At 46.5% G+C, this 25,224-nt stretch overlaps 1 protein-coding gene across 1 annotated transcript in view; it reads right to left on the bottom strand.

Moving 5' to 3' along the window:
- Positions 1 to 25,224, bottom strand: part of LOC140384472 (ovochymase-2) — a 165,924-nt gene that overhangs the window by 2,820 nt on the left and 137,880 nt on the right. Inside the window, exons 14-17 of the mRNA XM_072466204.1 lie at positions 19,408 to 19,539; positions 16,149 to 16,220; positions 5,788 to 5,925; positions 1,594 to 1,734 (exon numbers count right to left, since the gene is read on the bottom strand). Of these exons, the coding sequence (XP_072322305.1) occupies positions 1,595 to 1,734; positions 5,788 to 5,925; positions 16,149 to 16,220; positions 19,408 to 19,539 (482 nt within the window). The 3' untranslated portion in view covers position 1,594. The remainder of the gene's footprint in view (positions 1 to 1,593; positions 1,735 to 5,787; positions 5,926 to 16,148; positions 16,221 to 19,407; positions 19,540 to 25,224) is intronic.

Genomic DNA, 25,224 nt, shown 5'->3' with positions numbered 1-25,224 from the left:
ACCCTGGAGCTGTGAAGCAATTGTGCTATCCACAATCCTACCGTGCTGCCCACTATTGAAGCTCCCTTTCAGGCAGTGCAGATCACAAAAATTCACCGTGTAAAAATATATGTTTCCTCATCCCCTATTCTGGTTCTTTTGCCAATCACCGTGTCCTCTGGTGAAATTGCTGCCACTGGAAGCAGTTCATCCATTTTTCTCAAAATCTCTGATGATTTTGAACACCTCTGCTAAATCTTCCCTCACCTTCCCTGCTCGAAGAGAGAACAATCCCAGCTTTTCTGGTCTCAGCACAAAACTGAAGTCCAATCTAAAGGCATCCCTGGTGCCATGCTAGTCAATCTCCTCTACACCCAATGCCTTGACATCCTTCCCAAAATTCTGCCCAATTTATATTGTATCTCTGCTGGACTCTATTCTCCCAGGCTGATCACTGATCAAACTTTCACATCCAACGAAGCAGAGACAGTTGCCCTGTTATAACTGGACATCAATAATAATAATAATATCTTGGTGTGTTGCTTCAGTGCATCTTAGCTGGAACAATCTGCTGCCACTGTGTACTGGTGGTGGGGGGAGTGAATGTTGAAGGTGGTGGATGGGGTGATGATCCTGGATTGTGTCCAACTTCTTGAGTGTTGTTGGAGACGACTTAACCAGGCAAGTGGAGATGTTCCTTCACACTCTTGACACGCCAGAATAAGTGCATCTCCACATCTTATAGATGGTGGTCAGGCTTTTGGGAGGCAAGAGGCGAGTTAATCACCACAGAATTCCAAGCCTCTGACCTGCAAATTAATATTTATTTTAAAACTGTCACAGGATTAGCATTTTCTTTTGTGGGGTGGGGTGCATCTCATATAGTCTTGTAGAGGTTAGGACAAGAGGTCAAGGGCAAGAAGCTGATGATGTGTGAGTGTTTCGTTCATTTAGACTTTCATGGAATGTGGGTACCACTGGCAAGACCAGCATTTCTTGCTCATCCTTAATTGCCCCTTGAACTGAGTGACTTGGTCATCCATTTCAGAGGGCAGTTAAGAGTCAGACACATTGCAGTGGGTCTGGAGTCACATGTAAGTCAGACCGGGTAAGGACGGCAGATTTCCTTCCCTAAAGGACATGCGTGGACCGGATGGGTTTTAATAGGGATGGACTTTCTGGCCATTCCAGCTGGCACAATCCTCCGGTTCCACCAATAGTTCCCCGGAAAATCCCACCCACAGAGTCTATGATAGTTTCAATTCCAGCAGCTGCCGTGATGGGATATCAACCCGCCGCCCCTCAAGGATTAGTCTGGGCATCTGGATTACTTGTCCCGTGAGATTATCTCAGTGCCTCGGTCTCCCACTTTGTGAGCAGAGTTGCAGGGGAAGGGCCGGAAGGAAAAGGGGTGGACGGGGGTTGAGCATGGGGCTGGGATGGAGGGAGATGTGCAGTGGGGGAAAGGATGGAAGGAGGTGAATAGATTTTGAGCAAGGATTCCTATCAATTCACTGAATTGTCCTTTGAAAATGTCAAGACACCCCCTGCAATTTACAAAAACCTGCACTCTTTGCAAAAGAAGTAAGTCCAGGTTGTGCTGCTGGTAAATACCTCAGCTGGACAGTGTGACTGGGCGACTGGATCGCTCCTGATTTCCCTTCAAAAGCACATCGTTGTAACTGGTCGGGAAATGGACCTTCTCCATCAAGTTCCCAAAAGGATCTGTGGCCACCGGACTCTCGTCAAAAACTCCTAATTTAACAGAAAAGGTCAAGAAAAGATGTTACTGGCAATATGAGCAGTAAGTGGGCACTTTCCAAATCAGTTACATATACACAGAAATGAACAGGTTTGTGTCACTCGTCTTTCGATGCGATGTTAAACTAAGTCCAATTGCGCCTTCTTAGGTGGATATAAAAGATCCCATGGCCACTATTCCAAAGAAGTGAAGGGGAGTTTCCTCTAATGTCCTGACCAACATTTATCCCTCAATCAACATTCTTGAAGGACAGATTGTCAGGTCATTATCACTTTGCAGTTTTTTGGATCTTGCTGTGCACAAACGTGCTGCTACATTTCCTACATTACACTTCAAAACACTTCATTGGCTCTAACGCACTTTGGAATGTCTGGCCGTTGCTACATAAGTGCCTGATGTCCTGGCTAATATTTACCCCTGAACCAACATGGAACAAGCCTCCCCTCCCCCTCCCTCCCCCTCCCTCTCCCCCCCCCCCCCCCCCCCCCCCCCCCACCACCCCCCCACCCCCAACTTCTGTTTGTTAATCAAACAAAATGCTAGGATTCAATCTTGACTTTTGAGAGTTTGGATGTCAGTTGGAGGAGCAGTGGTGGGGATCGGGGTGTGTGGGGGGGGTGTGGGAGTGGGGGTGTGTGGGGGTGGGGGGTGGGGGGGTAGGGTGGTGTTCAGCAGGAATTGTGCTTGTTAGACACCAGATGGTCACCTTATTATGCAATGAAGAGGGCCATCCCCTCCTCTGACCCCTGTCCCCATGCCTCACAACACTCACTATCCCCAAGATTTTGATGCCAATTTCATTTAAAACAAGTAGATGAGCTCCAGGGAGCCAAACAGGTGACCCGCGGATGGCTTGTCAGTTTGATGCCTCTAATCAGATCAGGGCAGACACCATCGAGATAATTCGTGAGGGAATGGGTGAGGGTCTGAATCGCGATGGATGGGAGAACAAGGGTGGCAGCAGACTACATTTTGTTTGTGGGCCAGAAGGTCCACTCCTCATTCTCACCCTCACAGAAATAATTCCACATCTTTGAAGAGGCCTCTTCTTCCTTTATCACTCATTAAAACTAAAATTCTATTCTATCTCCCTGACCTTCTTTGGCCCTGTGAATACAGCCTTAGTTTTTCCAAGTCATCATGACACTGCCTGTAGCCACTGCGCTAAACCAGCTTTAGCGCAGTGAGCTACAGGCCCACCATCATCCTGACACTGCCTGTAATGACACAGGGCCTGCCTGGAACAGAGATGACTGGGTAATTGTCCTATTAATTATGCCAAGATACCGCGCTGCTGAATATGACTGGGACTGACTTTCTGCACACATTTGTGTTGAGTAGCTATCCTTCACTGACTGCATTTTTCAGAAGAAGTTGCAATAGTTTTGGTCTTGAAATCTGTTCTCTGCATTTTTGTTTAAATATTTGTTTAAAGCTGGTTTAGCACAGTGGGCTAGACAGCTGGTTTGTGATGCAGTCAAGGCCAGCAGCGTGGGTTCAATTCCCGTACCAGCTGAGAACTCTGAATTCTGTACCCGAATAGGCACCGAAATGTGGCGACTAAGGGCTTTTCACAGTAACTTCATTGCAGTGTTAATGTAAGGCTACTTGTGACAATAAAAAGATTATTATTATTAAATAGATTCTGTAGACTGTTTGCAATAATGTGCTGTTTGAATAGATCTTGTTTGCTGTACGTCCTACCAGAAGTTCCACCCTGCTTGCAAATCACCGGTGGCATCAAGGTGTCAGTACTTTGTTCTATTAATGCAGCAATATCCCGCCATACGCTGCGCTCAAACACACACACATACACACAACTGAACCCCAAAATTCTGCCGACCTGATGCTCCAGAGTCTCAACAGTATCAAATCTCTAAATGACAGCGAGAACCCTGCCGCTGGGACTCCTAGCTCCATGAGAACTCAAATATTTGCCAGAATTCCCTTATCCGGACAGACATCTCACCCCCGACAGTTGCAAGCCAATCACAGGCCATTACCAGCAGTGCCAATGGGAGTGGAGGCTACTGCCAGTAATACACGTGGGCCTTCACCAGGAAACATTGTTGGATCCCTGGAGAAAGGTAAGTCATGGCAGGATGAGAATGGAGGGAAGGTGTCAGTACAAAAGGGAAGGGAGGGATTGGAGGAAAAGGCAGAGGTGGCTCTAAGCAGCAACCACCCCCTTCATGACGCCAGGTCCCTCCACCAGGCACTGTGTACCTTTGAACAAGAGACCACGACCGCCTACCCCCTCCAATTCTCCCCCCCCCCCCCCCCTCCTCCTCAGCCTGCAAGGCTGAAAGCAAATCCAACAGGGTTATTGTCATTCTTCCTGCATGGCTAGTGCCCCGTGCAGGTTGAGTACCAGCAGTGACAGGATGGTGCCCTTAAATGAGCATTTATTCCCATTTAAGGGACACAATTGGCATCCAGGTGGGAACACTTCCTTCCACGTTCTTCCCGTGCCTACGTTGGTTTCCTCCGTGTGCTCCAGTTTCCTCACACATCCCAAAGAGGTGCAGGTTAGGTAGATTGGCCATGCTAAACTGTCCTTTAGTGACCAAAGGTTAGGAGGGTTTAAGCTTTTATGGGGATAGGGTGGCGGCCTAGGTAGGGTGCTCTTTTGGAGTGTTATTCCGACTCAATGGGCTGAATAGCCTCCTCATGCATTCTAGGGATTCTATGATTAAGACTTCCTTCCTGAACTTCATCAGGGGAAGGCGGACATGTGGTGAGGACCCCATCCTAACACCACCTGCCTCCGAACTCACCCCCAGGGGAAGGGGCATTAGATTCCATCCATTGTCACTGAAAAGATCACAACAGGCATTTGGCCCATTGAGCATCAACAGAACTGGAGGAAACACAGAAAAAATTCACAAGGATGATACCAGAACTGAGAGGTAAGAAGTATCAGGAGTAATCAAACAGGCTGAGGGAAAAGAAACGGCTGAGGGGAAATCTAATCGAGGGCTTCAAGATTAGGGAATGGATAGATAGGGTGGAGGTAGCAGAATTAAGGGCCATAAATATAAAAATAATATGACACATTCAACAGAGAATTCACGAGAAATGTCTTTATTCATAGAGTGATGAGAATGTGGAACTCACTACCATAATTGTGTGGTTGTGAAGCAGAGCATAGATGCATTTAAGGGGAAACTGGTTTAAGACACGAGTGATGATTTGATGGGATGAGATGAAATAAGAACATAGGAAGGAACATAGGAACAGTTAGGAGGCCTTTCAGTTCCTTGAATTGTTCCACCATTCAATTATAGAATCATAGAATTAACAGTGTGGAAGGAGGCCATTTGGCCCATCGAGTCTGCACCAGCCTTTGGAAAGAGCACCTTACCTATTCCCACGCTTCCACCCTATCCCCGTAACCCAGTAACCCCACCTAACCTTTTGGACACTAAGGGGCAATTTAACATGGCCAATCCACCTAACCTGCACATGTTTGGATTGTGGGAGGAAACCAGAGCACCCAAAGAAAACCCACGCAGACACGGGACAAAGTGCAAACTCCACACACCAGAGACCGGAATTGAACCCGGGTCCCTGGCACTGTGAGGCAGCAGTGCTAACCACTGTGCCACCGTGCCACCTAATTAGATCTTCCCTGATCTGTATCTTAGCTCCATCCACTCCCATGTCTCGATGATGCATATTGCCCTTTCCTAACAAAAAAAAGCAAGTTGGGACGAAGCTTGTTTGCAGTATAATCAGTACCATCAACCTGTTAGGCTAAATGATCTGTTTCTGTAGCTACCGATATTTTTATGTAGAATTGAAGTTTCCTTCTAATGAAAATTGCTATCATCCAGTATAATGAAATCTCCTTTTCATTCAAGTAGCACTAAGCTCTTCCCAACAGCAGTCCAGAAATGTTGTCTTCATCTTTGAAGATTAGGAGCATTCTGCCTCACCTTTGTCAGAAGTCTAACCAGAGCCCTATGACCCCAGTGACACACTCAACAAACTTGCAGAATTCCTCAGAAACTATTTCTCAGAAAATTATTGTATTAGAAACAAACCTGCGTGATGATCCTGATTGTCAGGTTCCTTCACTTGTAAGAGTTGCGTCTCTGAGAACGGAGGTGTGTTCTGGTTGGACAAAGAGGCAGCAACAGAAGTTCCCACTGTCCTTTGCACCTCATCCTCATGATCACCAGCTGCAAGAAAATCAGAAAGGGAAAGTCAACATTCTAGTGAAACACATGCTTTTAATAAATGCATCAAAAACAGAGCCTGCTGTTTACTTAATTTTCCATTCACAAATCTTTACATTGGCAGTATCAGTGATCAGTGTAGACTTCAAGCTGACTACAAAGAATCATATCCACAGGATGTTGAACAATTGGAAACATTCAGAAACTTGGACAATTTGTCTTGGATTGCGCTGTATAAGTCTATCCATTGTATAAGAAAACCCCATTAATTTTGGCACCAAAGTTCAATTTAGGCTGCATTTCCGTGTATAAAGTTGAGGCTCCTTCTTTGCTCGTATTTCAACCTCAGTCTAAGAAATCATAGAATCATAGAATGTACAGTGCAGAAGGAGGCCATTTGGCCCATCGAGTCTGCACCGGCTCTTGGAAAGAGCACCCTACCCAAGGTCAACACCTCCACCCTATCCCCACAACCCAGCAACCCCGCCCAACACTAATGAATGGTATACTCACTTTATAAGTGGGCGCAAGGGAACAAGTAGGCATTACAGGCCATTTTGCCAAGAAGATACTCTGAGTTTTAAGACATGACCACGTAGAGCAGACTGCACATGACAAAATGATGAAAAGAAATGGGTCCTCTGCCAAAAAGAATGAAGTGTTGAAGCTGGTTCTATGCTAAAAGTCGTAACATTTGCGAACTCATCAAGTGACTATGCTGCAGTGAGAGAACGCGGAGTCCGTGAAAAACTGGCGCGAGAATGGAAAAAGAATGACTCCGTCCTGACGAAAATGTCCAAGACCAAATTTTGCCACGAGGACAGGGATCAACCACGGGCCTGGTCTTGAGAAGAATGTATCAGAATGGGTCCTTAAAAATCATCAGAATGGTAAATAAACAGCTGAAATGCAATGCGTGTAATAAGTGAGCCAAATCAAACCCTGAGTCCAGCAAATATTTCAGAGCAACAGCTAGTTGGTGCAACCGCTTTGTGGAATGGGAATTTCTAATGTTGGGGCAGAAGACCAAGATTGTTCAGAGATTAAAAGACCTCAATGCCAAAATGACCCAGTTTCCTGTAATTCATCACAAGACAGAGTCAAAAACACGAGTACACATTATGTCAAATAGTCAACATGGATGAAACAGCCATGGATTTCAACATACCCAGCAACTGAACTGTGGAGTGCAAAGGTTTGAAAACAGTTCTGATGAAAACCACAGGATATGAGAAAAGATTCATGGTGGTATGACCCTGCATAGTCAACAGAATAAAATTCAAGTCTCAGGTAATTTTCAAACGTAAAATCATGCCCGAAGTCAAGTTCCCTGCAGGGGTGTCTCTGCGCGTTCATGACAATGGTTGGATGAATGAGGATGGAGTAAAGTTGTGAATCAATTTTGTGTGGAATGGGCCTCCTGAAGGCCTACATAACAAGTGCAGTTCATTAATGTGGGACATGTTCAGATCCCATATAATTGGTGAGATCAAGAAGTGCCTGCAAAGAAATAACACCCTGATTTGCAGTTATACCGGGGATGGGGTGTGTGGGGGGTGGAAGGTCTAAACATCCCCTGTTCAGTCTTTGGACATGCGCCTCAACAAGCCATTCAGAATCACATTCATGCTGAATTGAACAGTTGGATGGTTGATGGAGAAAAAGCCTTCAGAAGAGGAGTTTTCTCGAGACTTCAAAGGCCAACTTGTACACCGTGATCTTCGTGCGGCACGAGTCAGTCAGCCGTGGATCAGTGGGTTGTATTTATGCCTCAGTCAGAAAATGGTGAATTCGAGTTCCATTCCACAGATTTAAGCATCAAACCCAGGCTGAGACATCTAAGGTAGTGCTGCAGTGTTAGAAGTGTCATCTTTCAGATGATACTTAAGTTTAACCTGAGGCCTCATGGGTGGGCATAAAAGATTCTACATACTATTTTGAAGAGCAGGGATGCTTCCCAGTGTCCTGGTTAATATGTATCCATGAACCAATGTGAATACATCAGATTAGCTGGCAGCACGGTGGCACAGTGGTTAGCACTGCTGCTTCATAGCTCCAGGGTCCCAGGTTCAATTCCGGCCTCGAGTGACTGGCTGTCTGGAGTTTACACTTTCTCCCCGTGTTTGGGTGGTTTCCTCCAGGTGTTCTGGTTTCTTCCTACAGTCCAACAATGTGCAGGTTAGGTGGATTGGCCATGATAAATTGCCCCTTATTGTCCAAAAGGTTAGGTGGGATAACTGTGTTACGGGGATAGGGTGGTCTTTTCAAGGGTGCAGACTCGCTGGGCCGAATGGCCTCCTTCTGCACTGTAAATTCTAGATTTACCTCCTTGCTGTTTGCAGAAGCTTGCTGCATGCAAATCAGCTGCCGCGTTTCTTAAATTGCAACAGTAATTATACTTTGGAGATACTCCATTAGCCATAAGGTGCTTTGGGATGTCCTGAGGATGTGAAAGGAGTCGTATTATAATTGTAAGACAAGGAGATTTGCCCTCGAACTCTCACTGACAATTGAGATCCACAGAGGGTTAGACAAGGACCCTTCAATTTGAAAAGCAATAAGAACTTAAGTGGTAAATACAATCAGGGAGAGTGAGGTCATTGAAATCGATGAGGCTCCTGCCAGTTCTGAAGCAAAGAATCGAAAGAACATTTGAAGCAAATGCAGAAATCCCAGTGTAACAGACTAATGGCAGCTTGTTTTACAAGTTGTACTTGGATCTTTAACATAGTCAAACATGCAAACATACCTCACAGGAGCTTTATATAGCGAAACCTGACACTGAGCCAATAGGGTGATATTAGGGAAGGTGATTAAAATCTTGGACGCAAAGAGAGGTTTTAAGGAGCATTTTAAAGGAGAAAAGTGAGAGGTGGATGTAATGTTCTTGTCGAATGGCCTAATTATATGACAAGAACACTTCTAATATTACAAGAACGATGAGACCTTTTAAAACTGAATAGCTAGGATGCCACTAGAGTAGTTTTACATACGTCAGTTTATTAAGGATTGAGATTAATTAGAGAAAGTGTACTGGGTAATCATTATTAACCATTAAACTTGTATTTTAGAACATAGCAGTGATAATCATGTAAACGCTAGCCACAATGCATGATGGGATTTAGGCTAGCTAACTTGCTCATGTTTTTGAGACACAGGAGATGTGTGGTGAGCAGATTACATAGTGGACATAAACAAGTTTTATCAGTGGCCCCCAGTATCTTCTGAAACAATCCATGGAGTAAAGAGGATGCCAGTTCTGTCATCCTGTCCCTAATGAACAATGGGTAGGCAGGATGTTAGGATGGGGAAAACAACTTAAAATGGGCATAAAACCTTTGGTGAACAACAGGTGACAGGATGAGGCTAAATCACGGGGTTGATCGCAATTTTATTGGATAGTTTTGAACATGACAGCTTCAGGGATTGGATCGAGTCCAACTGGGGTGGGCTATTGATTTTTGGAAATTGTATAATTGATGTGTTTTTATCAGTGTTCAGTAGATCGATCTTGGCATTATCCAGGTTCATCTCTCGTGTACACTAAACCAAGCTTGGGATAATAAATAGCCGTCTTATCCAAGATTGTTGTGTGTCTACTCTGTTTATTAAGCCGAGGCCTAACAATGAAGGATGAACCCCACATTAAGGCTGGCTCAATACTCAGGCCTTGGAAAACGCTCCTACATAGCTAAAGCTATAAATGATTTATTAACATTAACTGTGGGTCAACTATATACCAAACGACAGATGAATAACAGTATGAATATGCACAAACCACTGTCCTTCTCTCAGTTTCCTATTTAGATTTTATTTTTTATTTGTTCATGGGATGCAGATATTGCAGACTGTGCCAGCATTTGTTGCCCATCCCTAATTGCCCTCAAGGAGGCATTACGAGTAAACCACATTGCTGTGGGTCTTGAGTCACATATGGGCCTGACCAGTTAAGGACAGATTTCCTTCCCCAAAGGACATTAATGAACCAGATGGGTTTTTATGACAATCGACTTTTAATTCCAGATTTTTATTGAATTCAAATTTCACCATCTGCAGTGGCAGGGTTTGAACCTGGGACCTCAGAGCAGTACTCTGGGTCTCGGGATTACGAGTCCAGTGACAGTACCACTAAGTCACCACCTGAGGTCGCCTGAACTAGCTGGATGGATCCAGAACTGGCTTGGCCATAGAAGACAGAGGGTAGCAGTGGAAGGGTGTTTTTCCAGATGGAGATCTGTAACTAGTGTTATTCCGCAGGTATCAGTTCTGGGACCTCTGCTCTTTGTAATATATATATAAATGACTTGGAAGAAAACGTAGCGGGTCTGATGAGCAAGTTTGGGGATGATACTAAGATTGCAGGAGTTGCGGATAATGATGAAGATTTTCAGAGAATACAACAGGATACAGATAGGCTGCAAAATTGGGCAGAGAAGTGGAAGATGGAATTTAACCCGGACAAATGTGAGGTGATGCATTTTGGTAGATCCAATTCAGGTAGGAGCTATAAAATAAACGGGAGAACCATTAGGAGCACAGAGAGAGGTCCAGGCATGCAGATGAATTAAAAGTGGCAGCACGGGTGGAAATGGTGGTAAAGAAAGCATATGGCATGCTTACCTTCATAGGACAGGCTATTGAGTATAAAAGCTCGAAAATTATGTTACAATTATATAGAACGTTGGTTAGGCCACATTTGGAATGCTGTGTCCAATTCTGGTCACCGCACTACCAGAAGGACGTGGAGGTTTTGGAGAGAGTACAGAAAAGGTTTACCAGGATGTTGCCTGGTATGGAGGGTATTAGCTATGAGAAGAGATTGAATAAACTGAGATTGTTCTCCCTAGAGAGACGAAGGGTGAGGGGCGACCAGATAGAAATTTATAAAATTATTAGGGTATAGATAGGGTGAACAGTTGGAGACTTTTCCCCCAGGGCAGAAATGACAATTACAAGGGGCCACAAGTTCAAGGTAAGGGGGGAAAGGTTCAGTGGAGATGTGCGGGGGGAAATTTTTTTTTACACAGAGGGTGGTGGTGGCCTGGAATGCACTGTCAAGTGAGGTAGTTGAGGCAGATATGTTAGCAATCTTTAAGATCTTTAAGAGGAATTTAAGAGGAATTGGTGGTCTGAGATGCAATGTCGGGCAGTGTGTAGGAGTGAGAGGTGATTGGGATCATCGTGATAAACCAATCAGGAATCAAACTCAGTCAATGGTCAGAAATGGTTCTGTTTGAAAAAGATTTCCCTGAAGTTGCTGAGAATTGGCTTGGAATCCTTCCACCACGATTCCGCAAGGGAAAGAACAGTGGGCGGGATTCTCCGGGAAGAATTCTAAGTGTGGTTGTGAGTGGGAATTGCTGCAAGTTTCCTGGCGCTTGGCCCAGCAAAGCCGGCAACGCTATTCAACATTAATTGGTCCATTCACCGAGGCCTCAGGGGCGTCGCACCAGCTGAATTGCTGGCACCATGCTCGCCAGCCCCTCGCTAACAACATCGAGCAGTACTTAAGCTGTACTTGCTCGGCCAATCCCAGCCAGCTTGCAACAATGGCGCCGAGGGGACCGGCACCAAGATTCGAGGATGCTGACCTGGGGAGGCTCCAGGACGTGGTGGAGGCCAAGAGGGATGTCCTGCTCCCAAGGGCCCCGGAGGATGAGCCACAAGGCGGGACATGGTGGCGGCAGTCAGCTAAGGGGCATAACCAGGAGTACTGGCCTCCAGTGCCAGAAGAAGGTGAAGGACCTACATTGGGCAGCACGAGTTGACACCAAATCGCCAACCCCAAAGGGAACTCTACCCCCCCCCGTAACCCCCGACCCTCCCTTCACACCACACTCCCCCCCCCCCCCCCCCCCCCCCCCCCCACACACACACAACTGTGAAGCACGCATGTGGCTAACGATGCCCTCTCTGTGTCTCCTCAGAAAATGCTCTCCCATAGTCAGCAGGAGAGGGCCCAGACTGGCGGTGGGATGCCGGACTTGAGAATCCTCACCTCCTTCGAGGAGGTGACTGGGGTAGCCGAGGACAGGGCGGCCATCCACGCAGAGGCTGGAGGTCACTGCAGAGGTGAGGAACCACTGGGCTCCACCCGGAGGACCTGTAAAACATGCGTTCTCATTGCCTTACTGACTGACCCATCATCCCACTGACCACATTTCCATTCTCCTGCAGGTCCTCCAGCCAACGGCAATGGGGCTGGCCCATCCCGGGTGACACACTCTCCTCACCACGAGGAGAATACCTCGAAGAAGAGCTCCGAGGAAGCAACTGTGGTCGCGGCACAGCTGTCATCCCCACTCTCCACCCGCGCAGATACACACACCTTGGTGGGAAATGTTAGTGGTCAGGCTTCCGGGGCACAATCTGATGAGTACCACACGCTGATGACACACATCCGCTGGAGGCAGGAACCTTCAGGCGAGACAGCAGTCGGAGGGCTGCTGGATCCCAGGACCCAGCTGGGTCCCAGCCTAATGCTGAGCCTCTGGAACAGGGTTACCTGGAGCTGATGGAGACGATAGGGAGCATCCGGGACATTCAGAGAGAGATTCCAGCATCACTCCAGCAGATCCACAGCCGATTGGAGGAATCCCAGAGGCTACGGGTGCAGGAGATGGCACCGACAATGTGTGGCACCGAGGCCAACACTGCAAGAGAGCCTGATGCACGACATCAGCACCACAAGTGAAGGTGTCCAAGGCGTTGCTCAGTCAGTGACGGCCATGGCCTCGCTCGGGGATGTCACCCAGTACCAGGCTGGCCTTGCTGAGGTTCTGCGGGACATGTCCCGCTCTCAGATGGGCACGACCGAGGTGCTGCGGAGCTTTTCCCAGTCGCAGATAGGCATTGCCGAGGTGCTGCAGAGCATGTCCTGGTCACTGAGGAGCATCGCTGAGGGCGTTGACACTATGGTGCAGACATTGGGGAACCGCACAGCTTGGCAGAGCCAGATGACGTAAGGGGCAGCACAGCCTGGCTCGAACCAGCTGCCCCCCCATCCCAAGGTGGACCCCAGGGCCCTATGGGCACCGACCGGGAGGAGCGGGCGTTGAGTGCCAACCCAGACCCGTCCAATGGGACGGTGACAGTCGCCACCAGCTCGCCTAAATTCCACCACTCTGATGAGGCCGAGTCTCGAGGTTAGCACAAGGGACAGGGTGGCACGACTATCCATGTGCCTTCAACAGGTGAGCCGGAGCTATCCAGCCCCAGGGCCCCCAGAGGATGCCAGGCAGGGGTATCGAAGGCAGCCAGCTGCTTACCGAATCAAAGTGGTTAGGTAAGCAGCTGGCTGCTCCATCTCAGATAAGGGGGGGAACCAAGTAGGTACCACCAGGAGACTGGGGAACCTGTACTGAACAATAAACATCCTTGTGCACAACCAGTAGGATGCCTCTGTCACTTTATTCCGCAATGCATTACCACATGCAGGTGATGGGTGTGAGCGAGCACTCAGCAGATAGGCAGGGCTCAGCTCTCTGTGGGTTAGCATCACCACCCTGACCTCAGTCATGTTCTTGTGCTATGGCCAGTTGGAATGATGCACAATAGAACATCGAGTTCTTGACTAGTTAAAGTAATTTATTATCGAACAAATGCATGGTTAGCTGCTGGGAGGCTGGATGCAACGGAGTGATGTAATTGGTTTTCTGGGCCTGCACAGGCAGATATCAACGGCCATCTTGCACAGCCATTTTGCGTTGGCAGAAGACATGGTGGTTAAGAAAACGGAACATTCAATTGAGGCCTGCTGACAGAAAACTTGTGCTGCAGAGAGAAAAGCTCAAACAAAGGAGCTTCAAATGGACATGTAATAAGCTGCAGTGCCATCTTCTGGGGGGAAATAGTCACTGTATGCTAGAGTACTGAATGAAGTTGCTTTTAAACTTCTAACAACAACTACTTAAAGTTATAAGGTATATTTAACATTGCAAAACATCCCAAGGGGTTTCACATGAAAATTTAAAAAAGCAACTTACTTTTATATAATGCTTTTCACAATCACAGGACATTTCAAAACACTTTACAGCCAATGAAGTACTTTTGGGTGTAGTCACTGTTTTAATGTAGGAGGCAGGGGCAGTCATTTTGTGCAGAGGACGATCCCATGAACAGCAATGTGATAATGGCCAGCCAACCTAATTTTTGTGGTGTGTGGTGTTGATTGAGGGATTAATATTGGCCAGAACACCAGGGAGAAGTCCACTGTTCTTCAAACTAGAGTCATAGGATATCTGAAGGTCCACCTGGGGGGTAGGCAGAGCCTTGGTTTACCATCTCATCCAAAAGTCAGCATCTCTGACAGTGCAGCACTCCCTCAATTCTGCGCTGGAGTATCTGCCTTGTTTGCGCTCAGGTCCTGGGCTGGGATTGAACTCAGAACCTTGTAACTCTTCCCACCAGAGGAAATCATTTCTCATTTCTCTTCCACATCAAATTGATTAATCATTTTAAACAATTCAATTACAATGCTCCTTAATCTTCTATGTTCGAGGAAATACCAACCTAGGGTGGAATGTTCTCATAATTAGACAAAGGCTGATGGTGGGCGGAAAAATCGGCATTGAAGCCGCCAACAGCACCAATGGCTTTCTCTGCCGTATAGTGCGGGACATGGAAAGAAAAACCTCAAGGGGCGGGTTCCACGACATAACGCTGACAGGATGGCCTCTGATTCACCCATCCCGCCAGCAACTTCATCCCACAAAGCTTGAGTGCCATTTGTAAAGGTCGCTCAGCGTAAAGACATTCACCTGGAAGTCCCCTCCATCCCCATCCGCAACCCCCTATAATGTTAATCATAATAATGATTATAAATAATCATCTTTATTAGTGTCACAAGTAAGCTTACATTAACATTGCAATGAAGTTACTGTGAAAACTCCACAGTCGCCACATTCCGGCGCCGGTTCGGATACACAGAGGGAGAATTCAGAATGTCCAAATCACCTAACAAGCACATGTTTTGGGACTTGTGGGAGGAAACCGGAGCACCCGGAGGAAACCCACGCAGACACTGGGAGAACGTGCAGACTCCACGCAGACAGTGACCCAAGCCGGGAATTGAACCCGGGTCCCTGGTGCTGTGAGGCAGCAGTGCTAACCATTGATGTTCAAGACATCGAACCCCAGGAAATGCACCCCGTCACTGACCGGAGAAGAGGATAATTGCATTACTGTTTATGTCGGCTCAAAACGCGATTTTGGAGTTCTCACAAGACCTTCTGCTCCCATCGCCCAACCTGCATGATCATAATGTGAGCGGAAATTTTCTGTTTTTCTGTTCTGCAACAAAGTGTCAAACCCCCACCACTGACATGGGACCACCACCCCCCCCCCCCCTCTCTCTAGGAACACCCATCTGCATGGAGCTCCCCAATGGAAGTCTCCCCACCAGCACCGACCCTTGGGAACTGGGCAGCACGGTAGCATTGTGGATAGCACAATTGCTTCACAGCTCCAGGGTCCCAGGTTCGATTCCCCGCTGGGTCACTGTCTGTGCGGAGTCTGCACATCCTCCCCGTGTGTGCGTGGGTTTCCTCCGGGTGCTCCGGTTTCCTCCCACAGTCCAAAGATATGCAGGTTAGGTGGATTGGCCATGATAAATTGCCCTTAGTGTCCAAAATTGCCCTTAGTGTTGGGTGGGGTTACTGGGTTATGGGGATAGGGTGGAGGTGTTGACCTTGGGTAGGGTGCTCTTTCCAAAGAGCCGGTGCAGACTCGATGGGCCGAATGGCCTCCTTCTGCACTGTGATAATCTATGAAAACTGCGCCATGGTACTATCACCAACACTAGTGTGTTATCAGACCCCTGACTTTGAGCCATAGAATCCCTACAGTACTGAAGGATGCCATTCAGCCCATCGGGTCAGCATCGACCCTCTGAAAGAGGACCCTACCTAGGCCCACTCCCTTGTCCCATCCCTATAATCCCATAACCCCATCTAACCTTCTAGACTTTACGAGGTGCTCACCTGCCCGGTGTAAGAGCCTCACTGACTAGTAAAAACTGTGGCCACTGTGGGATGAACACAGACCCAGTGAGTGCCTAGACATATCATAGACATATCATAGAATTTACAGTGCAGAAGAAGGCTATTCGGCCCATCGAGTCTGCACCAGCTTTTGGAAAAAGCACTCTATTAGATACAAGGGTTAAAATTAGGCCTTTGCGTGGAAGACATCGATCATCCTGAAACATTTACCAATTGTTTACTTACCAAAGAAAACCGAATGGTAGGATTTCTCTCTTGGTAATACCATTGCAGTTGTGTCACTTCCTGGTAACTGATCTGGAAACGTATAAGAGATGTTACTGATATATAAAACATAAGAACAGAGAAAACAAAAGCAGGAATAGGCTCTTCCACCCTACTAGTCTGCTCTGCCATTCAATAAGGTCATAGCTGACTTGATCTTGGCTTCAACTCCAGGATGGATGCAGAATGTTCAGAGGGGAAGTGAGAAAACAAATAAGAGAAGCAAAGGGGGAACATGATTAGAGATTGTTAGCTAACATAAAAAAAAACAATTTCCTAATTTTAGGCTGTAGTTTCCTGCTACGCTTAAATTTCTACAATGATGAGATGCTTTAAATGTCTTCTGCCATGAAGGTGGATACAAAATATTTGTTCAAGGTCTCTGCTATTCCCTTGTTTCCCCATTATTAAATCCCCAGTCTCATCCTCTAAGGGGCCAATGGTCACTTTAACTACTCCCTTTTAAATAATTTGTAGAAGTTCTTAATATTTCATTTCATATTTCTTGCTAGTTCAAACCATTCGGCGTGAGGCTGACCTTATCGCTTATAAATCAGTTTATAATTATGAACATTTACGTTTCATTTACAGCACAGAAACAGGTCGGTAATGCTCCATCAGTGATTATTCTACACCCACGAGACTCCTCCCTCTCCATTTATCTCATCTCACCCTATCAGTATAACTTTCCATTTTTTTCTCCCTCATGTGCTCACACTGCTTCCCTTTAAATGTGCCTGATCAAGTCTACGTGGTGGTGAGGTCCACATTCTCACCATTCCCTGGGTAAGGAAGTTTCTCTTGAAGTCTTCACTGGAATAAATTTCTTGGAACAGTAATGGAAACACTAACACTTTCACAAATTCTCAGTCAACTCGCCATAACCAAAATGCATGACCGCTCAAGGTTTGTGTAGTATAATGGAGTAGCAGAGTAGATGAGTGATGCAAATGGTACTGTATCTGTGGCATCAGAAATGTGTAGAGAGAGAGAGAGAATAGAACACAGGAGACACATTGTACTCAGGAGAGACATACCTCTGTAACCTGTGTGTGTTTATAAAACAGTTTGAAGCAAGTACCAGAGGAAGACTACAGTCTGTCTAGGGGAGATAGGTCACATCTACCCATCGCCAAGAAAAAAACACCAAGAATCCACACATCATCATGGGAGTACAAAGCAGTTTGGCTGAGCACAGGCTAACCTTGCATTTGGATCTTTGTATCTTTCAAATTATTAACCAGCGTTCTTTGCTCAATAAGATGGGTATTTGCACGTATGACAGCAGGGACTACACTTTGAAAGTAAGACATTGTCCACGAGGCATTTTAGGAAAATGTGAAAAGTTGAAATATAAATGGAGGTTTTTTTCGAATAACTTCAAGCCAGTGGGAAAGTGACACAAACAGACTGGCCACTTGTTGAATACCCGGTCTGAGCTGCCTTCAATGGGTATGATGTAAAAGAGAAGGCTGACTCATTAATGTCTTATTTTAAATATAGTCAAAGACCAATTTCACCCCTCTGTGTCTCTCCCTTTATTCAGTTCCTATCTTTGTATCAGCTGAGGTTCAGTGGCTAGCCCTTTTCATCCCTGAACCAGGGTCTCATAGGTTAAGTCCCAGGCTTGAGCATGCAAATGTCAAGCCACACTCCTGTGCTGCACTGTCAGAGGTGCCACCTTTCAGACAAACTGTTTAGTTGAGGCCCTGTCTGCCTTCTCAGGCGGATGTAATCAACCACTTTCTCAGCAAAGAGTAGAGGTCCTGGTCAATATTTATCACTCAACTAAAGCCAATAATTTGTACCCATAATTGCAAAGTAAGATATATCCTAGCAGGTTGCGTGCCTGCACGCAGGAGTTTTCAGACAGTGCGTACTGAGCAAACACATCTGCAGTGGACACCTCCACCTTTAATCTCTCCAGTTCAGAATCATTATGCTGACCTATATCATAGTATATAAGGTGTGGTGATATACATCACTGTAAATACACAAGGGGTTAATGTAAATACACTACGACTAAGTAAACACTAGAGGGAGTACCAGAGACGTCATGACACGCAGACATACAGCTAATGAACACATTGAATAGGACACGACCAATGGGCAGTCAAGACACCCAGAGGTGACACTACCACAAGGGGGCATTACCCAACCCATATATAAGGACAGGGCAGACACTTAGAGAGTAGGACAGGGGCAGATCAGAAGCATCACACCCACCACGTGACTTAGAGCAGACTGGTTAGTTAGATTGAGTTACTATAGCAAGATTAGCAGGAGAGTCAAACTCATAGAGAACTGTGCTACTGGTTCAATAAATCACATTGAACTTACTTCAAAGTCTGGAGTATCTTTTGATCAAAGCTGCATCGAGTTGCAGCCTGTGTTATCCCAGAGTACATAACACAACATAAGGGAGGTAGAAGTCATGCTTTGGCTATACAAATCCCTAGTTAGATCCAAGGGGAATACAATGTTCTGTTCTGGGCATCACAACTTTAAAAGGATATATTACCCGGGAGTAATATCGGGGGAGTGCAGAGTAGATTAACCAGAATGATACCTGGACTCCAAGGGTGGAATTACAAAGAGCCATTACATAGGGTTGAGTTCCCTGGAATTTGGGAGATCAAAGAGGGTTTTGACGTTTTCGAGATATTGAAGGGAACTCAGAGCAGAGAGAAACTATTTCCTCTGATTAGGGAGCCTAGGACTCGAGGTAAAACCGAAAAATTTGAACAAGGCCTTTCAGCGTGAAATTAGAAAATACTTCTACACATAAAGGGCAGTGGAAGTTTGGAACTCTCTTTTCCAAATAGCAATTCATGTTACATCAATAGTTCATTCTAAATTGCAGATTGTTAGACTTTTTCAACCAAAGCTATTAAGGAATATGGGGTAGAGGGTCAGGTCACAGATCAGCCGTGGTTTCATCGAATGGCTTGAGGGGTTAAATGTCCCCACCCCCTCTCAACCGTTCCAAAGTTCCTAACCCTGAAATGCACAATCTGATCGACGCTGTATGTGGGAGCTTGCTGTGTGTAAATTGGCTGCTGTGTTTCCTCTATCACAAGAGTAATTTCTCATCAAAAAGTACTTCAAAGTGATTTGGGGGATGTCTTGAAAGATGCTATATAAATCCTAGTTCTTCCCTATTCCAAACATTTGCTGCAAAAATCAATGGTGCACTCTGCTCAAAAGTGAACAAACTGACCTGACACATCAATGAAGGAGATAACAGCTCGAAATCCCTTCAGATCCTGGCCATCATCCGAATGAAACTGGACCATCATGGCGGTGCTGTTGCTAAAGACAGGAGGGGGTGGACTCAGTCCACACAGCTTCACTGAAAGAAGTCAAAGAATAACATTTATTCGAGTTGAGCAGTAAAGTGCCTGACTTCAAGCCTGGCCATTATTTCAATCAAGACACAAGTTTCACATGGTCATGAAGTGTGCTTCTGTGTACCTAGTACCAATTACCCACTGAACTCCTGGGCAGCAAATAAAAGTGGTATTTCTTCAGTTGAGACATTGAGAATAATGTGGGAAACGAGTGCTGGGAATATCACAGGAGTGTAGTGATTGCGATCGGCATTGTTCAGATCCAGGCACTTATCCTCTCTGTACTAAACTTCTGCCTGTGCCATCTTAATGCAGACATTAAGTGAATTAAATAGCACAGAGACAGAAAGCTGTCAACCCTACAATATTGACCTGGAGACTCCAGAAATTGAATGTTAATCTTCAGGCACTTCTCGAAGCAAAAACTAGGGGTAAAAAAATCATCAGAAAGTTTAAAATGGGCTTATTGATGATTGAAATATTAATAGAAAGAAAAAGCTTTTGATGGAGAGTCAGGGACCATTCAGCTGACAGAGTCTGCTCCTTTTGGCCATTAGAAGGAATGTGGGATGGAGCAACCAATGGCATGAGTGTAGGGGCGGGGAAGTTGGAGGCAGGAAGTCATGTGATGGCACCTCAGAATACATCCAATCAGAATTTGGCAACCCTGCACAGAGAGGAAATTAATATCACTTCTCTCCTTTATGTTTCCCCACCATTTTCTGCTGTTTTTAATTTCAGACTTTTAAAATGACCAGGGCTCACTTTGTTTTTTTAAATGATACTTTTACTTATTTGTTTGTTTACCCCCTCTCCCTGCCTTAAAAACACTCCTCCAGTCTACTCACTTCTCAATGTTAAAATATTTTTTGTTTTATCATTTTGCAGATTTTTATCATTTTGCAGATCTTGCCGAAACCATCACAACCCAGGTAATTTCCTCCTCATGATTGGATCTCCAGTGACCACCAACTAACTGAATGAGCAGCCATTAAGCGCCAGCTGAGCCTGTCTGTCTGCCTCACTCTGCTTTCATTACCCAATAGCTCAACATCATTAAAATGCCACAAAAACATCCCCTCACAACAAACATCAGTCCACTTCAACAAAACAGAACAAAACTCTTGCCCAAAACAATTTGACATTCAGGATTTATATTTAATGGCTTAAAATGGTGGTGCATGGGCGGTGCAGTGGTTAGCACCACTGCCGCACAGCGCTGAGGTCCTGGGTTACTATCTGTGTGGAGTTTGCACATTCTCCCCATGCTTGCATGGGTCTCACCCCCACAACCCAAACACGTGCAGGGTTGATGGAGTAACCATGCTAAATTGCCCCTTAATTGGGAAAAAAAAGAAATTTTGCGGGTCACTTTTTTGGGGGGATCACTTTTTGGCCAATCTGCATATTAGAGCAGTTAGTCTTACTCTAATGGGCAGACTGGAGCGGTGCAGGGGTGGGTCACCCCCAGGGGGATTGAAGGCCCCCAGCTACATGCCCTTTGGGCAGGACGGTGCTCTGGCACGTTTGGTCCCACCTGCGCACCCTGGCTGTGCCCGCCTGAAACCTTGACAGTGGCACCCTGGCAGTGCTATCTGGGTGCTAGCCTGGCATAGCAAAGGTGCCCAGGTGCCATTTCCAACCTCCATGAGTGGTGCCAGGTTGGCACTGCCAAGCTGCATTTTTGTGTGTGTGTGATCGGGCCGGGACTGTCCTGCGGGAGGGGGGCTGGGGATCCTCCCTTGGTGCGTTAGGGCTGTGGGAGTGTCGAGGATGGTTTTGGGGGCCTTGGAAATGGCATCCTGATCTCTTGCTACATGGGGGAGTTCTGGCAAGCAGAGCTCCTCAGTGTACAAAGCAAGGCTGTGTGTGGCCTCGGCCACGTGTTTCCCACTGCGGCCCCTTATCCAAACGAGTCGCTGGGAAACATGCGGCTAAACGAGCTCGCTTTGGGACTTTGATCCCATTTAGCTGAATCAAGCTCAAAGAGACAGAAAGGGATGTTAAGAAAATAATGCAACATTTAAAAATTTGTTTTTTCAAATCTCCTAAAACAATTTATTACCTGCGGAAATGAGAGTTTCATTTTCTGGGGCAGGATGAGTAAATAAGGCAGCTAAGTCACAGGGTTTGAGGACGAGCTGCCATTTTCACAAGACTAACAGTGGAACGGCACAAATACATCCAACAACTCTGAAAGAAATTCTCTGGGGCCGTTAACCCCAGGCGGGATTCCCAATGGATGTTGAATCGGGCATAAGGGCCAAAACGGGATCCTCACGGGATCATCCATTGCGAGTCTCCCGATCCGCACTCCCTAGCGAGATCAGGTTGCCACCTCGAATAGATAGGTTAGGAGAGTGGGCCAAAATGTGAGTTCAACGTGGATAAATGTGAGGTCATGTATTTTGGTCGATCAAAATGGGAAGGCAAGGTATTTGGCTCGATTCAACTAAAGCAAGCGCAATTAACCGCCTGTTTGCTGGCACTCACAGTGCCGAGAAACACAGGGCTGTACAACATGACTCACGTTGAATAAGGGGCCTCAACAGGGAACATGCAGCTGAGGCCACACATAGCCTCGTTTTGTACACTGGGGTGTTCCAGCAAGCAAGAGCCCCGAGGCCTCCAAAGGGATCCCCGACCCACACACAGGCACAAAATGTCAGTTTTGGCACCTGGACAGTGTGAACCTGGCACCACCCATGCCAGCTCACAGTACCACCTTGGCAGTGCCAGGTGGCACTGACAGGGTGCCAGATTGGCAGCGCCAGGGAGCACCTGCATTGCATCCTGCCCAAAGAACATGCAGCTGGGATCTCCAATTCCCTGGAAGACCCCCAAGGTTCCTGTTTCTGGAGACCAGTGCTGAATAGCGCTCTCACAAAGTCTCCAAGGCGAAGGGGATGAATCCCAAAGCCTCAGGTATCTTGGGAATCTGCACATTAGAGTGAGACTAGCTGTCTCACAAATATGCAGATTTTCCAGAAAGTGATCCCACCAACATGGGGCTGAATTTACAACGCAACGTCTCGTGCGATCATGTTGGATGTCACAAGGCGTTGCAAGCCGGGCAGACCCCGGGAGCAGGCTTTCATCAGCAACGATGCACCGCAGCGCGCTGCCTTTTAGGTGCAGCCTGGCCATTGGATCACGTCCATCTATCTATATAATAATAATAATCTACCAATAATATTTATTAGTGTCACAAGTAGGCTTACATTAACACTGCAATGAAGTTACTGTGAAAAGCCCCAAGTCACCACATTCCAGCGCCTGTTCAGGTACACGGAGGGAGACTTCAGAATGTTCAATTCACCTGACAGCACGTCTTTCGGGACTTGTGGGAGGAAACCGGAGCACCCGGAGGAAACCCACCCAGACACGGGGAGGACGTTCAGACTCCGGACCGACAGTGACCCAAGCCGGGAATCAAACCTGGGAACCTGGCGCTGTGAAGCAACAGTGCTAACCATTGTGCTACCGTGCCACCCATGGGGAGAAATGTGGAGAAACTTTGGGGTGTTATGTTGCAGAGGAATCTGGGGGTCTTCATTCATGAGTCACAGAAAACTAGCATGCAGGTACAACAGATAAAAAAGAAAGTGAATGGAATGTTGGCATTGATAGCTAATAGAAGAGAGTACAAAGGTGAGGAAGTGTTTCAACTATGCAAGGCACAGGTGAAAGCATACCTGGAGCATTGTGCAAAGTTTTGGTCCCTTTATTTGAGGAAAGATGTAGTGGCATTGGAGGCATTTCAGAGGAGGTCACTAGGTTGATTCCAGAGATTAGAGGTTTGTCGTATGAGGAGAGATTGAACAGAATAGGCCTATACGCTATAGAATTTAGAAGAATGGGGGGAGATCAAATTGAGGTATACAAATGATAAAAGGTATGGATAAAGTTGAAGTGGAGTGGATACTTCCTTTTGTGGGGCATTCTAGAACAAGAGGTCATAGGATAAGAGGTAGCAAATATAAAACGGTGTTGAGGAGAGACTACTCTCCCAAAGTGTTGCGAATCTGTGGAATTCGCTACCTCAGAGTGTGGTGGATGAAGGGACAGTGAGTAAATTTAAGGAGGAGTTACACAGATTTTTAATCGGTGATGGGTTGAAGGGTTATGGAGAACAGGCAGGACGGTGGAGTTAAGGCCATGATGAGATCAACCATGATCGAATGGCAGAGCAGAGTCGATGGGCCAAATGGCCTAATTCTGCTCTTATTTCTTATGAACTTATCCAATTTAATTACCATTCAGTTCTATGTAATTAGTGGGTTTGAAGCAGAATGCTCCATCCACCCAGGATGCTCCTACCACCCCCCACCCCCCCACCCCCCCAGCTAGAAATCACTTGGGTGACAATCACTACTAATGCCTAAAAGCGAGGAACAGGCGCCATGGACACCGAGGGGGAGAAGTGGGGTGAATACCCACTCTACACTTATCTCCAGAGTGCCAAGTAGGTTCCTTTGAAGGGCATAGGGTTTGGGGGTGGGGCTCAGACTGGGCCGGAGGGGCTCAGGTCGGGGCGATTCCCGGGATGGGTGTCATGTGGCAGGTCTTCCCTCTGTAGCTCTGAAAATCATTAAACCGTCTTTCAGCACGTCAAGTTGTAGTTTTAAAAAATCGCTTCTCGGCCTTTTGGCTAAGATGAGCGTGAGGTCAGGTGTAATGCCTGGATCTGGTATGTCTCTCTTGTGGGGACCATGAATTGGATTCAATTTGAATTGTATTTTGGAGCAGGCAAGAAGCTGGTTTAGGGGGTTATCCCTGTCCACACTCTGAGCTCTGGATTTGTAACTTAAAAAAAAAGTTGTAGTTAAAGTCTTCCCTCTGATGTGTTGCAACCCTTTGATGTCTCTCTCACCATGTCAAGTTTAGGTGAATTGGACATTCTGAATTCTCCCTCTGTGTACCCGAACAGGCGCCGGAATGTTGCAACTCGGGGATTTTCATAGTAACTTTATTGCAGTGTTAATGTAAGCTTATTATAAAGCTTATTATTATTATAAGTTCCAAGATCTGTCAGATGAAGGTGAAAATCTTCCCTCTGTAGCCTTAAAACCCTTTGATGCCTTTCCCAGCATGGCAAGTTCAAGATCGGCCAGATGACGTTGAAAGTTTTCCCTCTGGAAAAAGCACTTCGAGGATATCCAACGCATAAGAGGCAATTTCATTCCCCTTTAACTTTTTCAAGCCTCTGGACATGAACAGCTGCATTGTTTATATTCACAAATCTCTTGATTAACACTGCAATTAGAAACAACACCTGTTCACAGGAGAAAGCACTTCAGAACAAATGGACCGTGAAGAGCAAGAAAGATAAACAAAGCTAATCCCTCCTGTAAAATAGCCCGGATCTGTCAATCAAGGGGGGAGGGGCCTGAAGTGGGGGGAGCTTGATAAGGGGAAGGGGCTGAAGCCCATAACAGGATGTTGCTCAATTTCAGAGGTGGGGGCCTTGACAGTGATTGGGGGGGGGGCTTGCTGGATGATGGGCAGGGGGCTTTGCCAGTGATTCTGTTGGGGCTTTATCAGTGACTCAGGGTGTGGTTTGTCGGCAATTGTGGGGGGGGGGGGAACTTTGCCAGCGATTCATATCACACACTATGGGGTGATTCTACAGTCACTTTGCACCGGGCTTAAATCCCACTCTGTCGGGAAAATACCCGATGAGCCCT

This window comes from Scyliorhinus torazame, chromosome 10 (assembly GCF_047496885.1).
Source record: "Scyliorhinus torazame isolate Kashiwa2021f chromosome 10, sScyTor2.1, whole genome shotgun sequence".
Taxonomy (NCBI): domain Eukaryota; kingdom Metazoa; phylum Chordata; class Chondrichthyes; order Carcharhiniformes; family Scyliorhinidae; genus Scyliorhinus; species Scyliorhinus torazame.
This window is presented reverse-complemented; position numbering and strand designations above follow the sequence as displayed.